The sequence below is a fragment of the Myodes glareolus genome, chromosome 8 (genome assembly GCF_982192425.1).
Source record: "Myodes glareolus chromosome 8, mMyoGla1.1, whole genome shotgun sequence".
NCBI classification, from domain to species: domain Eukaryota; kingdom Metazoa; phylum Chordata; class Mammalia; order Rodentia; family Cricetidae; genus Myodes; species Myodes glareolus.
Window position 1 is genome coordinate 91,741,005 of NC_142033.1, and position 23,403 is coordinate 91,764,407.

General features: G+C 45.0%; 1 protein-coding gene across 1 annotated transcript in view; it reads right to left on the bottom strand.

Annotated features, from left to right (window-relative positions):
* Window positions 1-14,176: 14,176 nt before the first annotated feature.
* Commd1 (copper metabolism domain containing 1) overlaps window positions 14,177-23,403 on the bottom strand; it is a 108,053-nt gene continuing 98,826 nt past the window's right edge. Inside the window, exon 3 of the mRNA XM_048435536.3 lies at window positions 14,177-14,444. Within this exon, the coding sequence (XP_048291493.1) occupies window positions 14,337-14,444 (108 nt within the window). The 3' untranslated portion in view covers window positions 14,177-14,336. The remainder of the gene's footprint in view (window positions 14,445-23,403) is intronic.

Consider the following 23,403-nt stretch of genomic DNA (forward strand, 5'->3'; position numbering starts at 1 on the left):
CTTGTGCGAATCTCCTACACAGCCCTAGAACTGGACATCCTAGGCAGGAGGGCACATCTGACTCCTTTCCAGAATTCCCCCCAAACATCTGTGCCTGCTTTCCATGGCGGATGACTCAGCAGGACTGGCATGGCCAGCAGACACTCTGCAGGGGATTCTGGGATTCATCCATAGTTAAGACCATGTGGGTTCCCCACACACCTTGGGCGGCTCCCAATCACCTATTAGCCACATCCAAAGGAGCCTGGCACCTCTGAACTCTGTGGACACTCATGCATGTGCATCTCCTCACACGCAGACACTGAGGCACGTGCACACATAATGAAAGTCTTTAAAAAGAACCATGCATTGCTTCAACGCATTTCCAAAGCTCTGGTTTCCATCTTGGTGTCCAAAGAAGCAAGGACTTCCCCAGAGCCAGCAGTGGTGTGGGAGAATTATCTGTATTCTGTCAATCATGTATTTTAATAAAATGCTGATTGGCCAGGCAGGAAGTATAGGCGGGCCAACCAGACAGGAAGTAGAGGCGGGGCAATGAGAGCAGGAGAAGACTAGGAAGGATGAAGCCCATTCCTCCATTCCTGCCCAGACCACAGAGAAGCAAGATGTAACCTGCCCCACTGGAAAAGGTACTGAGCCACATGGCTAACACAGATAAGTATTATGGGCTACCATAAGATGTAAGAATTAGTTAATAAGAAGACTGAGCTAATGGGCCAATCAGTTTATAATCTTATGGAGTCTTGTGTGTGATTTTCTTTGGGGCTTGCCGGCTGTGGGGTACCCGGTGGGACAGAAACCTCAACAAGCTGACCCTCATGTTACACAGCAGTGAACAAGGATGGGAATGCTAGGGAATTCAGAGATTTTGAAGCCATCCTCCCTAACCTCTGTACTATTCCCTGGTACTGTTTCAATATCTTTGCAGCGTAAAGTGTCTGATGTCTGGGGCCATAAGGTGTTGTCTTAGTGGGTAAAGGTATCAGGTCTGATACCTTAGTTGCATCCTTAGGACCTACACAGTGGAATTCAAGTCTGTCTGTCTTTTGTTTTCCCCATCAGTATCCTATTGATCTGTTGGGGTGACTCAGGCCGCCTGTTTGTTTCTTTTCCCTTGGGGGACAAGTCAGGGCTTCATCTTCTCAGTGAAGTTGGTAGGTCCGCTGGGCAAGTATGGCACCACTGGCCTGTGGCTAGCTCACTTCCCTGAAGTCAGCAGTGAGTGCTCCCTTGTGGTGCTAGCCCTAGTCTGAAATAGTGGGGTGTTTCTTCACCCCAAGCTGTTCCTTCCTGAACAGCTATGGAGCCCGTGTGTCATCTTTTAGGATGAACTGTGAACTTTTTAGTTCCAGAACCTTTCCAGACACCAAGACGTATAATTGTTATCACACTCTGCATTTGCGGAAGTCAGAGGATGACTTGCAGGAAGGAGACAGACAGACTGTCTGAGCCCAAACACCGTTTATTCTCCCATTGCTCCCAGTAATGACTTTTCATTGATGTGACTGGTACAACTAACTCTGTCGTGTTAAGTGAGTCTTGTGCACAGTTTGGCCTCTTCTCTTCCTCCACCAGGGTTTTTATTGTTTGTTTTGTTTTGAGATGAGGTCTTGTGTGGCTCAAATCGCCTCAAACTCTATTTACCAGGGGATGGCTTAAACTTAAGATCCTCTAACATGACAAGCCTGGGCCCCTTTCTCTAATAGCTGGTTTTGATTTCTTCCCTGCCCCCTTCCTCTCCTCATTTTTTCAGACTAACAATTTAATTTTTTTAATCTTTATTTATTTATATATTTTAAGCCAGGCATGGTGTCACATGCCTTCAATCCCAGCACTGGGGAGGCAGCGGCAGGCAGGTCTGAATCTCTGAGTTCAAGGCCACCCTGACCTATAGGTCGAGTTTCAGGATAGCCAGGGCTACAGGGAGAAATGCTGTCTCAAAAACAAACAACAAAACAAAAGAATTTTTTAAACTTATTATTTTCTGTGTATGAGTGTTTTGTCTGAATTTATATTTATGTACCAGGAACATGCCTTGCATATGCAGAGGCCAGAAGAGGGCAGGAGAGAGCTCAGATGCCCTGAAATTGGAGTTACCATGTGGGTGCTGGGAATTGAACCAGGGTCCTCTGGAAGAGCAACCAGGGCTGTTAACTTCTGTGCTATTTCTGTAGTCCTAGACTGAAGACTTCTGGAGAGATGGCTCAGTGGTTAAGAGCATTGCCTGCTCTTCCAAAGGTGCTGAGTTCAATTCCCAGCAACCACATGGTGGCTCACAACCATCTGTAATGAGGTCTGGTGCCCTCTTCTGGCCTACAGACATACACACAGACAGAATATTGTATACATAATAAATAAGCAATTAAATAAATAAATAAATATTAAAAAAAAACCCAGTTGTTTCCAAGTGACATCAAAAGCTCCTACAAATTAGTAAAAGATATAAAAAAGGAAAGGGTGATTTTGAAAAGAGGAAATAATAAAAATATGAAAAATGTTCAACATCACCAATTGGAAAAACTAAAGGAAACTTTTGCCCCAAATTGGCAAAAATGTGTATTATCAAATACTTTCAAGAGAAAACCCCTATAAGCCACTTTATGGAAGTATACATTGATTGGATTCCTTTATAGGTCTTTGTGCAGGTGTCTAGCTGCACCCCAGGTCATAGGTCTGCAGGTGTTTGGCTGCACCCCAGGTTACAGGCCCCTCCCTCCCACACGAGCTCCCCAGAGCTGGCTGTGCATCTGTATCACTTGAGCAGCTTGCAGTCAGCCATTCTAGAATTCACGTTAGACAGTTAGAAAGGGCTTCAGCCTTTCCTCCATGATTTTGGGAAGACAGTTGTTAAACGTTTACCAACACCCTAATGCCAAAAAAGCATGTAATCCACATTCTAGTTAGGCTCTGAAATAGTCTCCAAAGTTTCATGTGTTCAGACTTGGTCTACAGCTGTGTGAGCACCAGCAGGAGGAGTTAAAACCTTTAAGGGGTCAAGCGGAGTTGGAGGAAGTGCTGTGGGAACTCCTTCAACCAATGGCCTTTCAGATGCTGGACCACTTTGGGCTTGGCTTTGGGTACTATAAAAGTAGGTGTAAAATTGTGCACAGTCTCTCTCTCTCTCTCTCTCTCTCTCTCTCTCTCTCTCTCTCTCTCTCTCTTTCTCTCTCTCGGCTGCTGGATTTGGTTCCTGTTCCCTGTTTGTGCAGAAGACTGTTGATCTGTGAGTCTACCCCTAAATAAAGAACCCTTTATTATACTCAATTCTGAGCTAGTGTGGGACTATTTTCTTGCAATCTTCTACATCTGGCCCCCAATGTAATTCCCTCCCAACAAAGTTTGTCCTCACTGTTAGGGACATTAATTAGGGATTAATTATAACTGGTATAGGGTTGAGGATTGGGGTGGAAATTATGTAGGCTCAGGGTCTTTTGAAAAAAAAGGAAAATTGGATGGGATAATAGGTAGATTGGAGTGAGCTTACTCACACTAATAATAATAGTGAGTAATAGAGTGAATATTTGTGAACTATTATTTATAGATAATTTACATTGGTATAGATTCTTGTATATTGAAACAAATTCAAATTATATTTGTTATATTGAATATGCTAATGTTATTTACAATATTTGTGCATATATGCAAAGTTATTTTGTCATGTTATATATATGCATGCTTCTACCTCTGCTTAAGATATTTTGTATATTGATACAATTTTATGATATATTTATCATATTGCACTATACATTTCTACCTCTGATCAAGATATTTATACATTGTTTACATTTTGAGGTTATTGTCCTCATTTGCTGCACAATTGTTTAAAGATTGTCTAACATTCTAATATAGAGCCATAGTCTTTAAGCTATATAAGTATTAATAACTATAGGTCAATAGTCATCCATGGTTGTTATACTTATAGTTAAACTAATCAGGGTCTTTTAGATACATAGAGATTGTATTCCACATAGATAATCTTCAACCACTTCAAAGAGTTGTAAAATCTGGCATTTAAATAACTTAGGGTTCTGTTGACATGAGACAGGATTGCTCGTGGCAGCATTGACCTATTCCCGAGAGAATGCTGGTCACTGGAGACACTCCACCTGAAACTTGTTTTCTCACTGGCAAAACTGGCCTTTGGGCAAAGAACTGCTCATGCTTCAACCACTGACAAAATGCATGGTGTCTGGACTGGACAAGCAGGATACAAACAAAAAGACTGTAAAACCTTGCCAAGATAGGGTAAGATGGTTTTAAATTTTTCTCTGCCTCTGAAAATGGTCTGTCAGTTTCTCTAGGCTTTAGCCAAAGTTGGTTGCTTCAATGTCGCAAATGAGACTTTGGCTGATTGCCCAGGTAGCTAGTTGTCTCTGTCATTTATTGTACATTTTGGAAGTTGCTTAATTGCACTTTCTGTTTACTCAAGTAATATTATTTCCCTTCTCAGGTCTTTGATGGGGTTGAAGAATAGATAACTGTAGTTTCTTCTCATGACTTGGCCAAGCCATTTCTAATACAAGATTTAGACTTCTTAGGATAGGCTAATTATTGAAACATTTAGTATATGTTTCTTACTTAATATTGCTTAAGGTGGTTGTAATTCTAATTTTTAAAGTTGATATCTGTTCTTATTGTATTTTGCATTGTATTTTTGTATCATTGTATTGTATTTTATATTGATATCTGTGCTGTGAGAACTCCTTCAGCCAATGGCCTCTGAGATGCTGAACCACTTTGGGCGTGGCCTGGGATACTATAAAAACAGGTGTATAACCATGTGCAGCCTCTCTCTCTCTCAGCTGCTGGATTCGGTTCCTGTTCCCTGCTTGTGCAGAAGACTGTTGATCTGAGTTTATCCCTAAATTATACTTTATCCCTTTATTATACTCAATTCTGAGCTAGTGTGGGATTACTCTACTGTGATCCTCTACAGAAGTGTTTTTATTTATTTATTTATTTATTTATTTTGTATACAATATTCTTTCTGCATGTGTGCCTGCAGGCCAGAAGAGGGCACCAGACGTCATTACAGATGGTTGTGAGCCACCATGTGGTTGCTGGGAATTGAACTCAGGACCTTCGGAAGAGCAGGCAATGCTCTTAACCGCTGAGCCATCTCTCCAGCCCCAGAAAAGTGTTCTTAAAGGGCACTGTGTGCCCCCAGTGTATTGGTCAGCTTTCTGTCACTGTGCCAAAATACTGAAGACAGCCAACACAGAAGGAACAGTTTGTCTTAGCTAATGGATCCAGATGTTGATAGATGCTTGGTTCTGTTATGAGGAAAAAGATGGGGGGGTGGATCTTTACTTCATAGAAACAGAGGAGCAGAAAGAGAGGAAGGGAGAGGTACCAATATCCTCTTCACAGACATGTTCTAATAACCCCACTTTCTTCCACTGCTAACCTCCCAAGCAGCACATGAGAGCCATGCACAGTTAATGGACTAGACTGCCTGGAGAAGAGTAGATGTGGCCTTGGAGCCACAGCCTTAGTTAGTGTGGTGACCACTCCTCTCCGAGGGCTTACTGGAGGTGACAGGGACCTGCTGGGTCTTGCCCACCCACGGGTTCCTGTGCTTTGCCCAGAAGGGTTGAAAGTTGATTCTCCAAGGATGCAGACGAGGAGAGTTCTCCAGTTCTTGAGGGATCTTCAGAACCAAGTCCCTTAGCTCTCTGCTTTTCCTCGGTGTCTACAGGGAAAGAGGGGTGGCATTTGTTAGAGCGTGCATATCCTTCCTTATTTTGACAGAATACCCGCAGCATTTCTGTGTCTGAAAGGAGCTGAGAGCAGTCCTAACAACTCTTACTTGACTCCCCCAGATTATTTGTCTGATTTTAACTCCTGACAGTTGGGTGATTTCTCCCTGAATTTCTTCATCTCTCAGGTGGTGATATAAGCACAGAAGACTGTGCTGATCGATGGTTTAAATTGATCATAGATTAACCTGTGAGATGGTCCCTAGGGACAAAGGGTGTTCGGGAAAGGCTCTCCCTGCCTACCCCTCCAGAGCCACTGAGCTAAATCCTCAACCCCCACAGGCACCATCTTGGTCTGCGTGGGCCTTCTGTCCTGGGACTATTTGGGGCCTCATCCAGCCCAACAGCGTGGATCAGCCTGCCTCTAGGGAAGGAAGCAATGTCATACAGCTAGCTTGCCTTTTTTTGGCAATTACTAGCTGCTCTTGGTTAATAGGCAAATATCAACCCACTGAGCAAAGTTCAGGTATTTGGTTTGTTTTGGTTTGGTTTGTTGTTGTTGTTGTTTGGTTTTTCTCTGGGTAGCCCTGTCTACTCTGGAACTCACTTTGTAGACCAGGCTGGCCTCAAACTCAGAGATCCGCCTGCCTCTGCCTCCTGAGTGCTGGGATTAAAGGCGTGCTACACCACTGCCCATTAGCATTTTTTTTTTAAGGACTCATAGTTCTTCCAGAAATTTGCTTGGGCATTATAGGCATGAAACTCACAGCTAGAATTAGCTCTTTTTTGTAGGCTTCCTCCTTTTGTGGATGGCCTCGGCAGTTCTCCTCAAGAAGCTGGAGAGTTGACTGAAGAACGCCTTCCTTGCCAGCTGGGCTGGAAAGACCACACAGCTCCATGAAGGCTGCCACATAGTTGCCTCTGGTCTCCTCCCCGGGGAGGACTCAAGCCCCGGGGGTTCTCTTCACTAGGCAGTTCTGTTAGCAGCTGCGTCTTCTCGGAGCCAGTTATGTTTGGCTTTGTTTGGCTTCCATGGGAACACAACTTTTTCTTTTCTCAGTTCTCTGCTTCTAACAACTTGTCACTGAGAACCTGAGCATTGGCCAATGAGCTGGACGTGATGCACACAGATTCGTAAATACCCACGAGGGGAAAAGAAGCGTCTCCCAGGAAGATGGTGACCCCATTCACTCCTGGGAGTGTACTCCTTTCTCATCGGAAGACCGGGAGATGTTATTCCTACTCTAATTTGGTTTCTTTACCCAGCTATCCTCAGATTTGTCCTATTTTTAAAACCTTGGCTCAAAGCCGTTCTTGAAGGTCTGGGCAGAGTGTATTAATAGCTCTGTACTAGAGAGCACCTCACTTAGGGTGAACAAGGACCTAGATCTGATTCCCAGGACAGAAAACCAATCAAACCCTCGATCAATCAATCATCAATCAACCTACTTACCTTCCTACCTTCTGAGCCAAGCATGGTGACACATGCTTGCAGTCCCAGACGTGGGAGGCAGATTGCTAGCTCAAGACCTGAGGTACAGAAGTGAGACCTTTTCAAAAATAATCTGAAGCCTCTCCTGCATCTAGATGCCCGGTTCTGCTTTGCTGAAGCCCTCACAGCAACCGTGGTTTTCACTACTGAGCGCTTCAGCGGCTCCTGAGTCGGTTACCTGTGAATACTTCGCGTTGCTGGACATAGCTCCCTGAAGACGGTTTCTAACAGCGGCAGCAGCAAACACTGGTGTACTGGCTTCCCGTGAGAGACCGCTCGGGAATGGAAGTGTGTTCCCCCAAGTAGACCCAGTAACTCGAGGCGGGCACTGCCATGCTAACACCTTTTTGTTTGTTTGTTTCTGTTTTTGCTTTTAACAATAAGAAAGGGAGTCACAGAGCTGTTAAGCTGACCAGAGTCACGTAGCAGTAAATAAAAGGCCAGAATTTGACCCCGTTCAGTCTCCACGTGATGCATCTTTTTAGTTGTCGCTGTTTGCCTTTTTGAGACAGGGTCTCATGCCGCATTGCCTAACCCTGTACATTAGACTCGTCAGCCCTGTCCTCAGATGAGCAGGTTGAGCTGCCTGAGTCCGAGCAGTGGCGTGATACAGACAGAAGTCTACCGGATTGCAGAGCTTTCTTGCCTCATCAAATGGAAACCATGGATTTGGTTAATGCTCAACTCCATTACCTTATCTCTTGGTGTTTATGAATCTCCTCAGGAATACGTGGGTGTGAAAAGGGAATTTTGGGGCTCAGCTCAGGGGCAGAAGGCACAAGAAGGCACACAAAGATGTGTAACAAATGGCCCCTTGCCTTAAGAAGCCCCTAGCCCCAGGGAAGACCCAGGACAAAAAAACAGGTGTGTTGATGTTGGGCAAGTTCAGCAAGTACAGAGATGAGGCTGGTGTGCCTCAAAGTGCTTCACACGGTCCACACGTGACATTCTTACATAGACTCAAAATTCAGTTATTGGGCTTAGGGAGACAGCTCAGCAGTTGGGAGTGTATCCTGGTCTTCCAGAAACAACACCCCTGTTGGGTGGAAGACAACCACTTGTAACTCCAGCTCCAGGGGGACCCAATACTTCTAGCCTCCTCAGGAACCAGCACACACATACACATACCCACACATAGATAAACACATGTATACAACGTTGAAACGAATAAACCTTTTATAAATTTAGTTTGTGTGTGTGTATGTGTGTGGTGTATGGGTGTATATGTGTAGGTGTGCACATCTGTGCATATGTGCACAGACCAGAAACTCAGGGTGTTCTGGTCTATTACTCTTCCCCCTTATCCTGATCTCTGAGTCAGGGTTTCTCACTGAACCTGAAGCAAGTTGTCCCTCTCGTCTCTACCCTCCAGGCACACACGGCCATGCCCAGCTTTTTATGCAGTTGCTGAGAACCAAACTCGGGTCCTCATGCTTAGATGGCAGACACCCTTCCCCACCGAGCCATCTCTCCGGTGCTCACTCTGTAAAATTCTTAATCAATGGCTTTATGATGACGATATTTTTGAAACAGCCTGCCAGAAATGAAGCTAAGACCAGCCTGAGTATAAACAGTTGTTATCTGTCTAGGTTGTCATGAGACCTTGGGGGACAGGGGTCACACATGTCCTTGCTAGCTGAAAACTGCTGGCCCTGAATGTGTAGGGGTTTCCCGTAGAAGAGAATTTGTAGCTTTCACCAATTTTATTTACTTATTTATTGTGTATCTGCAGTGGTTGGAGGACAACTTTGGGGAGTTGGTACCTTCCTTCCATGATGTGGGGATGAAACCTAGGTCATCAGGCTTGGCAGAATGCACCATTGCTTGCTAGACATCTCCCTGGCCCTCACTGGATTCTTAGATTTAAATTGCATCTGTAAGGTAAGAGTCACTAAAATAATGTTTTGGAGGTGTATCCACACACATAACTATATTAATGCACCTGTAAAACAAAATATGTACACACACACAAACACATACACACACGCACACTTATATGCACATATGGACATACACACTCATATGCACAGAAGTATCTGGAAGCCTCTTAACCAAATGTTAAGAACAATTACTATGGGAGGGAGGATTTTTTGGTTTGGGGTCTGTATTTTGTTTTTATTTTATGTGTATGTGTGTGCCTGCAGGTATGTATGTGTATCCTGTACATGCCTGGTGCCTACTGAGGCCGGAAGTGCTAGACCCCCTGGAGTTACAACACTTGTGCCCTGCTGTGTGAGTGCCGGAAACTCAGCCTAGGTTCTCTGGAAGAGCATCAAGGGCTCTCACCTCTGAGCCCTTTCTCCAGCATGTTCCCCTCCCCCCATGTCTTTGTAAAGCAGGAAAAGGAAACTTACTTCTTGCTCCATACAATCCTGTGCTGACTTAAAATTTAAACCCTTGCTTCATGAGCATGTGCGACTTGCTAACTGAAGCTTCACAAAACATGGCCGGCTTTCTACTGCAGCGCAGGGAGCCTTGCCGGGACACAAGGGTACAGATGCTGCCGGGCTCACCTTGGACACTGCTAGAACTCATTAACAGCCCAGAGCTAAGCTGTGTCCAGCAAGCCTGGTTGCCTAGGGAGGATAAGGACAGCCACCCGCCTGGGTACAGTGGACAGTCAGGAAGCCCCATTCATATGGTACATTGCCCTTAGAGACGGGTGCCACTGAGTGGGAAGTGAGACCAAGGGTGTCATAAACAGAACCAGGCTGTGTGAAAGCAATAGCAGCCTCCAGCACAGAGCAATCTGATAGGGACACAGAAGGAAAATGACTGGGTCCATGCCACGGCCTCACGTGTCAACCAGAATCCTCGCTGCGTGGCGTATCTGGGTCCTAGCAAGGACACAGATTTATTTATTCATTCATAATCACATTTTTCTAGAGGCCCTGACAAGGCAGGACAGAGATGGAAGACAGCAGCCCCCAAATGTCTTCCTGGCTGTCCTGACCACGCCCTTGTACAAGTCTGCTGCCAATCTATCCAGATGTTTGAGAGGATGCTAAAATAGCCTCGGCCGGTGTCTCCATCAGTCATTCTGATATCTGTGCCAATTCATAGCCTTGGTTCTGGATAGAATATAAATAATATAAAAAACTCACATTTCTTTAGTATAAAAGCAGTTGCCTGGTGGTGGTGGTGCATGCCTTTAATCCCAGCACTCAGGAGGCAGACAGATCTCTTGAGTTCGAGGCCAGCCTGGTCTACGGAGTGAGTTCCAGGACAGCCAGGGCGACACAGAGAAACCCTGTCTTGAAAAACCAAACTAAAACAGTAACATGGCATTTTAAAAGTTTAGATTTTTCTTTTCTTTTTGGTTTTTCAAGACAGGGTTTCTCTGGGAGATCCACCTGCCTCTGCCTCTTCCCTGAGTGCTGGGACTACAGGCGAGTGCCACCACCGCCTGGCTAAAAATTCAGTTATTCTAAAACTGCCCTCAGAATCTTTTAAGCTGTTTCACTTCATTCTGTCTGTGCAATCAAATTTACTTCCCCTCCTCCAGTCCTTGCCAGAATTTGAGTCTCTAATACCCACAGGAAACAGAAAACCAGTTTCAAGCAGGTGAGCAGAAACAGAGAACGAACATCAAGACCTAATTATAGTCCTGGGCGAACAAATGACATTAATTCTCATATTCAATCAGCTGCTCGTGTGCAGCTTTGTAGTTTACTCTGATACTTCTGTGCTGAGCTTGTGGGCGATGTCACTTGGCTCCCTTATCACACGGGAAGCAGACTACAGTGGGTCCTTTGTAACAAAGGCCAGCTTGGCATTTCATACAGCTGTGATACACCTGGGACCAATCAGTCACCTTCACGAGGGGAACCAAACTCACATGAAACTTATTATTCTCTAATTTGGGGGTCAAATAGAGTCCAGCTTAAGCTAGTTAGGTTCTGTTTAGGGTCACACAACTGAGGCAAAATTCCATGTAAAGCATCTTTTCTGTAGGGTGGGGCGGCGCGAAGGCTTAAGGCAGGTAGGTGTCCAATAATTTCCCAGCTAACGCAAGGATTCCGACTGCATCCTTATCCCTGGTCTGAGTATTAACTGTGCATGCCACAAGACAGTTTCTATCTGTCAACATTCATTTTCCTTTCATTTCTATTTATATTCTGTTCTCCCAAGTTTCAGACTGTTCTAAAGAAAGAACTTCAATGATGAATAGTTTGACACAATGTCAGCTATTTAAGAAAGATTTCAGGTGCTCACGTCAGCCCTTGCTCTCTTCTGCCGTCTTGTATTTAGGGAGAATAGTGAAGCTCCCGGGTTTTAAAATTCTGTGATTCTTTGAAGAGAGATTACGTAAAGGGAAGGCTACAGTGGTGGAATCTGGTTCTTAGCTGATAGGAGCCAGAGCATTCGGAAGCAGTCAGACCAGAGGCTTCACTCACACCGCCAGGAAGCTCCCAAAGCCTGGATGGTCATCCTCCTCACTTGAAGGGTAGTGTTCGGCTTGGCTGGGCTCTGCTACAGACGGATGCTAGGATGACCACCACCGAAGCAGGCGTGACTTCCGTGAGCCCTGGCTCAGGCTGACAGTCATTTTTACATTATCCTCTGGTTCCTAACTTCAAGGTGGTCCTAGGATTACAGATGTAGAAAACCTAGTAGGCTGAACCTTCCTGTCCATATTCTTGGCCCGTCCCTCATTGAGAATGAATGTTCCTTACAAAACTTTACAAAAGCAACCATTCTAGAAAATACAGAGAGGACACTACCCAGGCACCCAGAAGGGAGTGGCCTGTCACACTGTCTGGAGAAAAGCGGCGTACTTTGGGGAAGCCCTCCAGCCACCCTTCCACAGGCCTTAGAACCACATGCTCTGCTTCTAAAAACACAGGGGAAAATCACATTTTTCTGGATTCTTCTGACTGTCTCTGTATGTTTGCTTGATAGATTATTTAACTGTTTTTCTTTGTATGTTTCTATATTTTTGGGGGGGAAAGGTTTCGAGGCAGGGTTTTTCTATGTAGCCCTAGTTGTCCTAGAACTGGCTCTGTTGACCAGGCTGGTCTTGAACTCAGAGACCTGCCTGCCCCTACCTCCCGAGTGCTAGGATTAAAGGCTTGTACCATCACCGTCCAGCTGTTTCTATATTTTTATAATATAATAAACATTGTTTATTATTCTTTGTCTTTACTAAAAAAATTAAAAATCAGTAAATATAAAATATACCTTGTACAAAACAAGTTTTATATCCAGACATATGTAATGTGGAAAATGGAGACCATCTTCAGGAATCAGTTTTGTTTTCCAAAAAAATTTTAGAAAACTCCACATACGTTAACATATGTAGTAGTTTTTCTAGTGGCCCAGGGTTTGGAGAATTCCTTTAAAAGCCCATGCCATTTGTCCGGCTATTGCTTGCATGACGTGACTCGGAAGAGCTTCAGCCCACAGCAGTAAGCAGACATGGACTGTTCTTTTTCACTTCCAGACCTCATGGCCTGTGAGTCAGCACTAATGGGGCAGCTGCAGTCCTTCCTTCCAGGGCTGCAATCCCATTATCTGCTGAAATCCTCTTTTCCTCCACTTCACAGCGGGACACATTACCTACATTCTAGGTTACGTGGGAGCACCCGGGGAACAGAAGACGCTTTTAGAGCTTTTTGTCCCAAACCACACACTCATTCTGGATGTACTCTAAGTATTCATTTGAAGATATTTTCTGAAAGGCTCGGGGGAGGGAGGAGCTACATCTAAAGCCTTCTGGTCATTGTTTCCTAACTTCTTCCCTTTGATAAGGGGAAGGAGCCAGACATTTCACAGGGGACACTGGAAGCTTTGAAAGTGTCTCCTAGCTGATTTAGGAGGAAGAACTTACAGAGATCTGGGGTAGACGCTTTAGTGCGGAAAGGTGGTAACCATGGGCCAAGAGAACAGCATTCTAAACGCACAACCCAAAACAACTATGATTTCCAAGTGTCAGGATCACATGACACACATGCTCACAAGGATTAGAGTTTCTTCTGCTGGAATATTCCTGGTGTTTGGTAGCTGCTTGCTGAGGTGGTCCTGGGTTTTCCCCAAGGGGCCATGAGTTGCCTGTGTTGCTACTGGGAGAAGGAAGAACCGTTAGGAGGTGGGAGCCAGTGGGAGGAGCTCAGGTCATTAGGGACACACCCTCAGAGGAGCCTGGAACCCTGCTCTTTCCAGCCTCTCCACGCTTCCTGGCTGCAGGAGGGGTATGGCTTTGCTTCATTATATTATCCCTTCCATGATTCTCTGTCTCACCTCAGGCCCAAAACAAGGAGTCAAGTGACCATGGACTGAAGCCTCCAAAGCTGAGAGCCGAGAGAAACCCTCCCTCCCTCCGAGTTGATGACTGCTCCAAGCATTCTGCCTCAGTTATGGGAAGTCCATTAACATACTTTGCCACAAGAACAGTTCTCATTAGACTAGTTCCTCTTTCTCTGTGTATGCATCCACATTGCATGTTAATGGGACATCTGAGGTCTGGTACGTGTGCACGTGTGCACCATGAGACAGGTGCCCGCTGCCATTCCTGGCAAGCAGAGCTCAAGCCCTCGAACTCACAATACAGAAGGGAGAACTAAGTCTCCTTGTCCTCTGCCCTCCATAGGTGTGCTGTGACATGTGGCCCTCTCCCACATACCACATACACACATTCACAGAAGAGAAATGTAATTTGACAAAATTGAGTATCCCTACTCAGATGAAACCCAACACCAATTCAGCTCCATCAGTCAGTCTCAGAAGGATCTCATAGGCTCAAGCTTGGCACTGAGGTGAGACCCTAGACCTGCTCGCCTCCTCGCATGCTAAATGAGTGCTTTACCTGGAGCTGTTTACCCAGCAGCCTCCTTTTTAATTTCAGTGTGTTCTATAATTGTTCCTCATAATCTTTATGCATGCTAAAATACGGGAACCTCTCCAGTGGAGCAGATGTGAAAGGAAAAGAAGCCAGCAGGCGGACACAAGCAAGATTTGAAATGGAGGGTTGTTCTTTTTTTAAAAGTCACTTTTTAAAATATGTTTTTTATTTATTCTTTGAGACTTTCACATATGTATGCAATGCCCGCTGGTACCACCAGTGGGGACACAAAAGTCACAGCGTCGGCGGTGAGGCTCACGAACACTCCAACGCTCCGTCCAGATCGTCCAGCCGCGCACACGCGTCAGGCTGCTTGCATCAGCGTGCCGATGCTCTCCTCCACCTCCGACAGTCTCTTCAGGACCTGCTTGACTTTAACCTCATCAAATTCCAGACACAGAAATTCAGATTCCTGTAAAACATAAGAGGAGGCTTCAGAAACCTGCAATATGGCTGTAGTGATTTGAAAGAGAATGGCCCCCATAGGCTCATCTATTTGTGTGTTTAGTCCCCAGCTGATGAACTGTTTGGAAAGGACTAGGAGGTGCGGCATTGTTGGGGGGTTTGTCCCCAGGAATGGGCTCTGAGGTTTCAAAAGTTCACACAAAGACCAATCTCCCGGCTACTGCTCCAGTGCCACGCCTGTCAGCTTCCCGCCATGATGATCATGAACCAACCCTCGAAAACTGCAGTTGAGCCCCAAAATTAAACGTTCTTTTATAGTTGCCTTGGTCATGGTGTCTTCTCACAGTGATGGAACAGAAAGTAAGTCCGTGCAGCTACGGCTATTCTTCTGGCATAAGCAAGCTCCTGACACAGGCCCAGGGCCCCAGTGCAGTGAACCAGACTCGGGCCTTTAAACCTCTGTGATCTTGACCATGCAAAGCAAATCCACATCGTAGCCTCAATGAAGCCCAAGTGTAAACAGGACAAGTGCCACGTGATCTCATTGTGAGAGGCTCTGTCTGGAGTTCCATCGACGCTGCACAGATGTAAGGGAAGTACTTAGGTGTTGCTACTTTGTGGATGGAAACTGAGGGCAGGAAAGGCTAAACCCCATCTGAAAAGTTTAAAATGGCACAGGAACTCCCAGCCCTGGCTGACTCCAGAGTTCGTGCTGTCTCCACCTTATATAATAATGAAAGAATTGTGATTAGTCCCAAGTTAGTCTGGGCCAGCTGTGACGCTGGCTAAAAAGAAATCGCGATAGGTTCACTGGGAAACATTAGCGAGACATCTAAGAAATGACCAGATCTTGAAAGAGCAGCAGGCGGTTCTCAGGGGCGACCTCACGCTGTGAGGGAAGACCTCCCTCACCGATCTCCTCCCACCACATTGCCTCCAATCACTCAGGATTGGTGAGTCAACCTCAGGTTAGATAAGTATCAGAACCAGGTCTCTGAAGTATGTGGCAGAAACCTCTCCTGCCCCAGTAAACCCTAACTCTAAACAGTCTTGGAAGAGACGGGCAAACATGGGTATTCCAGAGTGTCAATCTTTCCTATCCTCAAGAACAGGTACTGAGGAACTTTACTATGAACGCTTAGAGGCTATATGTTCTAACTGCCTTGCTCTCCAGAAAGGAAAATTAAGGTTCCAGGTATGTCAAGTGACATGCCTAACGGCCCTTTGTCTGTTAACAACAGAATCATGGGATTAAGACTCTTACCTGCACATTTTCCTCTCTAAATATTAAAGGAGACCAGAACATCCTACCCCAAGAATCTACTTTGACATTGTTTGAGTTGAAGGTAACTGAGAATCAACAGCAACCTTCTAGGTGTTTCTTCTATCCAATCAAAGCAAAAAACTGAGAAATGAAGACTGGGGGAATTTTTTTGGTGGTGAAGATAAAAAGTTGACATAAATTTATACAGACTTACTAAATTAATCTATATCTAAATTGTTTTTCTTCCAACAATTGACTGTTCCAAGTGACTTTATTTATCACCCTTCTTTAGTCAGGTATGTAAATTTCCAAGTCTAATGGCTTCTGCGAGTTTTCAGGGTATGTATCTGAACCTAATATTTAAATATCAATGTCAATACTATTTGTAAACATCTTTTTCCTATTAGTATTTTCGCAGTTTAACCCACACGAGTCCACAGAGAGCCTTCTATGAGGATAGAGGTTTTCTCTTAGGGTGCTCCCAGCCCTGATCCAGAGAGGCAGGAAAAGGAAGGGTGTCAGCAAACACCTTTATAGGGAGAGTCGTGCTGCTGCCTGCCAAGAACGTTCGGGAGTTGACTTTGAAAATCAACTTTGTTGTTGCTGACCTGCTGCACAAACTGACAGCACTGACCCGGGAGAAAGGAGCAGGGAGGGCCAGAAGAGCCTCTTGGATGAAAGCTTCCACCAGGAAAAACAATTTTCCCGACTATTGGAATCCTGTCCTCAAACTCGTACTTGGACAGGAAAGGAGCTTAGAAATTCTGTCAAGTTTTCATGTAGTCTAAGAAAACAAGTTTAAACAAGAAAAGAATATGGGGCTGAGAATGTAGCTTGGTCGGTACGATGCTTGCCTAGCATACATAAAGCCTGCAGTTCGATACCCACAATGTGTAAAATCTAGCACGATTACAGATTCAATATCATCCATAACTACACAGCAAGTTCGAGGCCAGCCCGTGGAACAGAAGACCCTCACAAAATAAACAAACAAACAAATAATAGACAGAGGCCAGAGAGATGACCCAGGAGTTAAGAGCTGGACAAGACCTGGGGTTTGGATCCCAGCCCGAGCCTGCAGCTGTGTCTCTGTGCCAGCTCACGGGCGACAAAGGACTGCCAGGGCTCACTGCTGCCAGTTTAGCTGAGAGTGAGCCTCAGATTCAAGGCCAGTGACAGCAGACACCCAGCACCCTCTTCTGGCCTGTGTGTGTGCGTCTGTATGCGGATGCGCACCTACACGCACAGACACAAATAAGCATACAAAAATATTAATAATGAAACTTCCTATGTTTCAAACCAAAGAAGTAATTACCTTTTTTCATAAACACTGGGAAGTCTGGCATATGTTTGGCATAATTTGGCAAAATTATCTGAGATCTAAGATTTGGAAGACCTTTATCTTTTATTCAGTTTTCCTGATACTGTTATTTTGAGTTTCAAACATGTTTATTTAATGTTTGGCCTTGGAAATGACAGTCCGGAAACTAGCAATTATTAATGAATAAATATATACTTAGGAAATTGTAAAAGAGATTATGACCCATGTTTTCCTCCAGTGAGAGCCAGCTGCAGTATTAACTCAGTATTATATGTGAAGAGACTAGGATCTAGGATCCATCTTTGGAGCCATACATACATACATACATACACACACATATATATCAGTTAAGCTCTGTTATATAGTTTTCTTTAATAATTTAAGGATTCTATATGTGAGTGTGTATGTGCACACGTGCACATGCGTGTGAAAGCCAGAGGTCAGCCTCTGGAGTTGTTACTCAGCAATTCACTGGCCCAGAGCTCACTGAGTAGGCTGGCCGGCCAGCAAGCCAAACACCTCCATCTGTCTCCCCAGCACTGTGGTTACAAGCACACCACCACACTTGGCTTTCTTTCAGGGGTTCTGGGCACTGAATTCAGGTCCTCCCATGTACCTTACTGGCTGCCTGGCTGGCCTGGAACTTGATATATAGACCAAGCTATCTGCCTGCCTCTGCCTCCTAAAGATGGGGCTAAAAGTGTGCACCACCACATCTAACCTTTAAATCTACTTTTAACTGATAATGAAACCATAAAAAATCATATTTATGGAGATGGGATATTTTGAAATTTGCACATATTTGATATTTAAATCAAGTCAAGTGCATCTATTCATTTCTTTTTTTTTTTTTTTTTTTTTTTTAGTAAATTTTATTAAATTATAAAAGTTTCCATTTCCACCCCCCCTCCCAACACCCTCCCACTCCTCCTACTCCCCCTCCTCCTCCCTCTTCGTCCCCCAGGGCGGTCAGGGTTTCCTGCCCTGTGGGAAGTTCCAGTTCCTTCCCCCTCCCTCCAGGTCCAGGAAGGTGAGTGTCCAAACAGACTGGATCCCCAAAATCCATTATATGTAGAGGAAACAGGTCCCAGTGTCATAGTCAATGGCTTTTCAGAAAGACTTCGGGTCAGCCACAGTCAGAGAATCCGGCCAAATTTATTCATTTCTTTAACGGTGAAACATCGAAAGTCCTTCCTTCTAGCCTTTCGAAAGTGCAGTGTCTTGTCTGCAGTTGCTCAGCTGTGGGACAGCTTAGTCTACCTAGATTGGGGCCCACCAATTAAACTCTCCGTCTTCCCCTTTCCTTTCCTCCCCAGCGTCTGGTCCACCACAGGCCTACTCTACCTTCTGCGAAACAGACTCTTTGGTGCTGAGGACTGAATTCAGGGCCTGACTGAAGCCCAGCACACTCTTCTATGACCTATACCAACAGAGAGATCAGTGTGTGTGCAGGTGTGCACTGCCATGTCACGTGTAGAGGGGAGAGAATAACCTCATGGGTCAGTCCTCACCTTCCAGAAGTCTTGTTTCAAATGTTTTACATATTTTTGAGGGTGGGACAATGCTATATCACACACACATGGAGGCTGGGGGGAGCTTGCCGGAGTTGCTGCTGTCTTTCTCCTACGTGGGTCCTGGGTCTCACACTCAGGCCATCAGGCTTGGAGGCAAGTGCCTTCACCACTGAGCCATCTCCACGGCCTGAGCATTAGCAGTTTTTAAAAGTAGGTACTGGGGACTGAACCTAGGGCCTCATAGCCCCAGCCTTCCATCTTGTTTTGAGACAGGGCCTCTGTTGTTTTTCTGTTTTTGTGTTGTTATTTGTGCGTGTGTGTGTATAGTGCCAGGCTAGCTGGCCTGCCAGCATCCAGGGATTCCTCTGTGTTTCCTAATTCCCTGTAGGAGTGCTGGGAGTATAGATGCTCACATTATGTGTCTGGCTGTTATATGGGTGCTGGGGATTTGAATTTGGGTCCTTATACTTGCATGACATGCACTTTTACCCACTGAACTATCTCCCCAGCCTGAGATTAATGTTTTTGTTTTGTTTCTCTGTGTAGCTCAAGCTATCCCTGAACTCAGAGATCTGCTTGGCTCTGCCTCCAGAGTACTGGGATAAAAGGCTTGTGTCACCACTGCCCGGCTGAGACGAATATTTTCATATGCCACTTCTGATTGGCAGGCAATACTTTTCTTCCCATGCCTGACTTGTTTCATTTAACATTGTGTACTCCAGTTCCAGTGATAATGCAAATGACAGGCTTTTGCTCTTTTTTTATGACTGACTTATTTTCCATAATCAATATGTATACTTCCCTTATCCACTCATCTGTCAACATATACTTAGGTTGTTTCCATTTCTTGCTTATTGTGAATAATACTGTAATAAACACAGGGGTACAGATGTCTCTCTGACGTAGTGATTTCATTTCCTTTGGACAAAAGCCCAACACTGAAACTATAGGATGATATGGTAGATCGACTTTTTTCTCAGTTCATTTTTATGAGTGTGTATTGTCTGCATTTATGTATGTCTGTGCACCATGAGCATGTCTTAAGCCTGCTGGGGTCAGAGGAGGGCGTCAGGTCCCCTAGAACTGGAGTCGGGATGGTTGTAAGCCACGGCAAGGGTGCAGTGAACTAAACTCAGTTTCTCTGGGAGAATAACCGCTGCTCTTAACTGCTGAGCCATTGCCCAGTCTTCTTAAAGTAATGTCTTGTGTGTGGTCTACACTAGTCACGAAGTCTTAGTCTTCCTGCAGCAGCCTTCGAGGAGCTGAGATTATAGGCTTGTGGCATCATGCCTGGTTTGGTGCTCTGGTGTAACCTGGAGGAAATTTTGTTAATTTGGGTAAAGCACAAATAGTTTCCCCAGAACAATGGACATAGTACCCAAAGAAAAACTGCTACATAGTTTAAAGCCATCAAGTTGAAGGAGGAGCAGTTTCACTGAAGCTTGTGAGAAACCAATGGTCAAACTCTTAACACACTAGTGACTGGTGCTACTTTATTTAGAAGTTCAAATTGGGGTGCACCATCATTCCTGATGAGGTACACCTTAGGTCAAACTTACCTGCAAATAACGTTGACAAACTGTAATATTTACATACAAGGAATTGAGATTGCTTCCTCTGCCCCAAACCAAAGCCATTCAGCATAGCTCAACCATCATTAGTGAGGGGGAACCATTATGAAATGGCACTTACTTCTACTTGGTACTTGGTAATGTACAGACTGAGATCAGGAAACACCACACAATACATCTAGGAAAAGCCAGAAAGGAGCACTAAATGACAAATTCCTTGGCAGGGGAGGAAGAAAGAGTGGTATTAAATGAATTAATTCTGGGAGGGCAGATTTTCTCCAAATATAGGGATTGCCAATTTGCTCTGCCAGTAACAGCACTTGCCAGCCGCCAGGGTTCCTGTGTGGCAGCCATGAGTTATTTACGACTAAGAGGAAACAGGCAGAGAAGTCTCTCTGTCACTCCAGAGGACACAGACAGGAGAAGGAGGGGATGAAACAACCAAGAGGAAGATGATTTTCAAATTCATAAAGTACTGATTTGGGGAGATAAAGTTTTAGAAGACTGGGAAAAGGGGGCAGGGCTGTGGGGAGGGATTCTGTGAGGTCCCAATAATTAAACTCCATGTTTGCATTCCTGTGTGAGTCTGTAGAGGTTCCAGACTACAACAGACTGGATGGCACGCACAGCACGGATTTATTTCTTGTAGCTTGTGGAGGCTAAAAACCCAAGAGCAATTGGCTGGAAGCTCTGCTTTCTCCTAACACCATTCTTAGCTCTCATTTAGCCATCTCCCCCCCCCCCCACCTCTTCTCTGTGAAAGGCACCCCTGCTGTTTCTAGCTTCTCACGTGGACATGAGACACTTTGGGTTCCAGCCCCGCCTATTAGCTTCCTTTTAACTTCTTTCTTCAAAACATAGTCATTTTTTGAGGGCAAAATAAACTTTAGTATAGAATTTAGAGGGATACAATTTAGTTCATTACACTCCCCAGTGCTTAGAGGTCCTGTGTTTATCAAGGATCTGGTATTTATAGATGATATGATGAGAAGGTCAACAATCTCATACTTAGTTCCTAGTTTCCTGAACATATTATGCAAATATGAATTTTTAATAGCTAATTCAAAATAAGAAAGCAAACTCAAAACAAAGCAACACCGTGCTCCCCCAAACCAAACACACATACATACATACACACACACACACACACACACACACACACACACACACACACACTGACATTCTGTGACTGGCCAGGGCTACCACATTCTTATTGTCCTTTATTTTGAAATGTTACTTAATCTGTGAGTACTGCCCGAATAAAATCTGTGAGGAAGAGGATTAGAAAACGGCACAAAAGAGTTCTCTACTCCCCACTCTTAGATCTTGCACCTTGCATACATGCTATGTCCGAGTCTAAACCCTTGTTCTGGCACAGCATCCTCTGAGAGAAAATGTGAATCTGAGGGACGGGTAGGGCTTGCATAGTGGGTGAAGTCAGATGGGGCTCTCTAGCTCACACAGCTCGCTGAGGCAATGGGTAGAGGTCGCAGAGAGGAAACTATCTCTATTTTGAGGGTGTGTTCTAACATCAGTCGGTACTGGGCCTTTGTTCAGATACAAAGATCAGCTCTCACATAATGTGGTGTCTATAAACTGGAAACCTTTAACACGCATGACCTCACTTGATCCTATAACAGTTCCTGTTAACTCGAAGAGACAAACTCAGAAGTAAGCTACTCCAAACAATTGTAGAATTGGCAGAATTTGCCCATCTGACCTAAAGAAGATTGTCTGAACCAAATCTGGGAAACTCTGTCAGAAAGTATAAGGGATTTTATGGGCTGTGGTATTTTCTAATCCCACTGATAGAAAACTGAGATCTCCCATTAGCTCAGGCACATTGTCTCAGTGGGTGGGCCAACCCCTCATGGTCCTGACTTCCTTGCTCATATTCTCCCTCCTTCCGCTCTTCAACTGGATCTTGGGAGCTCAGTCCAGTGCTCCGATGTGGGTCTCTGTCTCTATCTCCATCCATCACTGGACGAAGGTTCTATGATGATATTCAAGATAGTCATCAGTCTGACTACAGGACAAGGCCAGTTCAGGCACCCTCTCCTCCACTGCCCAGGGTCCTAACTGGGGTCATCCCTGTGGACTCCTGGGAACCCCTCCAGGGCCAAGCCTCTTGCCAACCCCAAAATGGCTCCCTCAATTAAGATATCTCCTTCCCTGCTCTCATATCTGTCCTTCCTCCATCTCACCATCCCACCCCCCAAGCTCTTCCCAATCCTCCCCTTCTCCCTTCTCTCTCCCACTCTCCTCTCTCCCAACCCCATTCCCATCCCCATGCTCCCAACTTTTGCCTGGCGATCTTGTCTGCTTCCAATTTCCAGGAGAATCTATATATGTTTTTCTTTCGGTTCACCTTATTATTTAGCTTCTCTAGGATCATAAACTATAGGCTCAATGTCCTTTGCTTATGGCTAGAATCCACTAAGGAGTGAGTATATACCTTATTCATATTTTTGGGTTTGGGCTATCTCACTCAGGATAGTGTCTTCTAGTTCTATCAATTTGCATGCAAAATTCAAGATGTCACCAAATCCAGCTGGACTGGGATTGAACGAGCATGGGATCAAACTGCACTCTCTGAATGTGGCTGACAATTTGGGCAGACTGAGAAGCCAATGATAATGGCACTGGGATTTGTCTCTACTGAATGTACTGGCTTTTTGGGATCCTAGTTTATTTGGATGCATACCTTCCTAAGCCTGGATGAAGGGGGGGAGGGCCTTGGACTTCCCACAGGGCAGGGTACCTAGCCCTCTCTCAGGACTGGAAGGGGAGGGGGGAGAGTGTGTGGGGAAGCAGGAGGGAAGTGGGAGGAGGGGAGAAAGTGGAAATTTTGATTGATATTGTTTATAAAGTAATAAAAAAAAGAAAATTGAGATCTCATTTACTTAAAACTGTACACAACTCCACAAACTAGAGTTTCAAAATTCAAATCTTTGTAAAAGACAAAGGTGGCCAGCTCCTAACTAGGAGGAGCTAAGACCCTTTCCTGGCCACATCATTCCTGTAGTAGACTCTGAAAGCTTTGAAAAAGTTTGTGGGGTGGGACACAGGGATTCACTGCTAGCTCCTGGCAAAGAGGAAAAACGACAGTGAAAGAAAAACCAAGGCTGAGGATGTAGTTCAGCTGGCAGAACACTTGCCTCGGCACCCCGGTTTTCTTGGCTAGAGACACAGAGACAGGGGTGGGGGGTGGGGGGTGGGGCGGTAACGCATGCCCATAACCTCAGCACTGAGGGAGTGGAGGCAGGAAGATCAGAAGTTCAAGATCATCCTCTGCT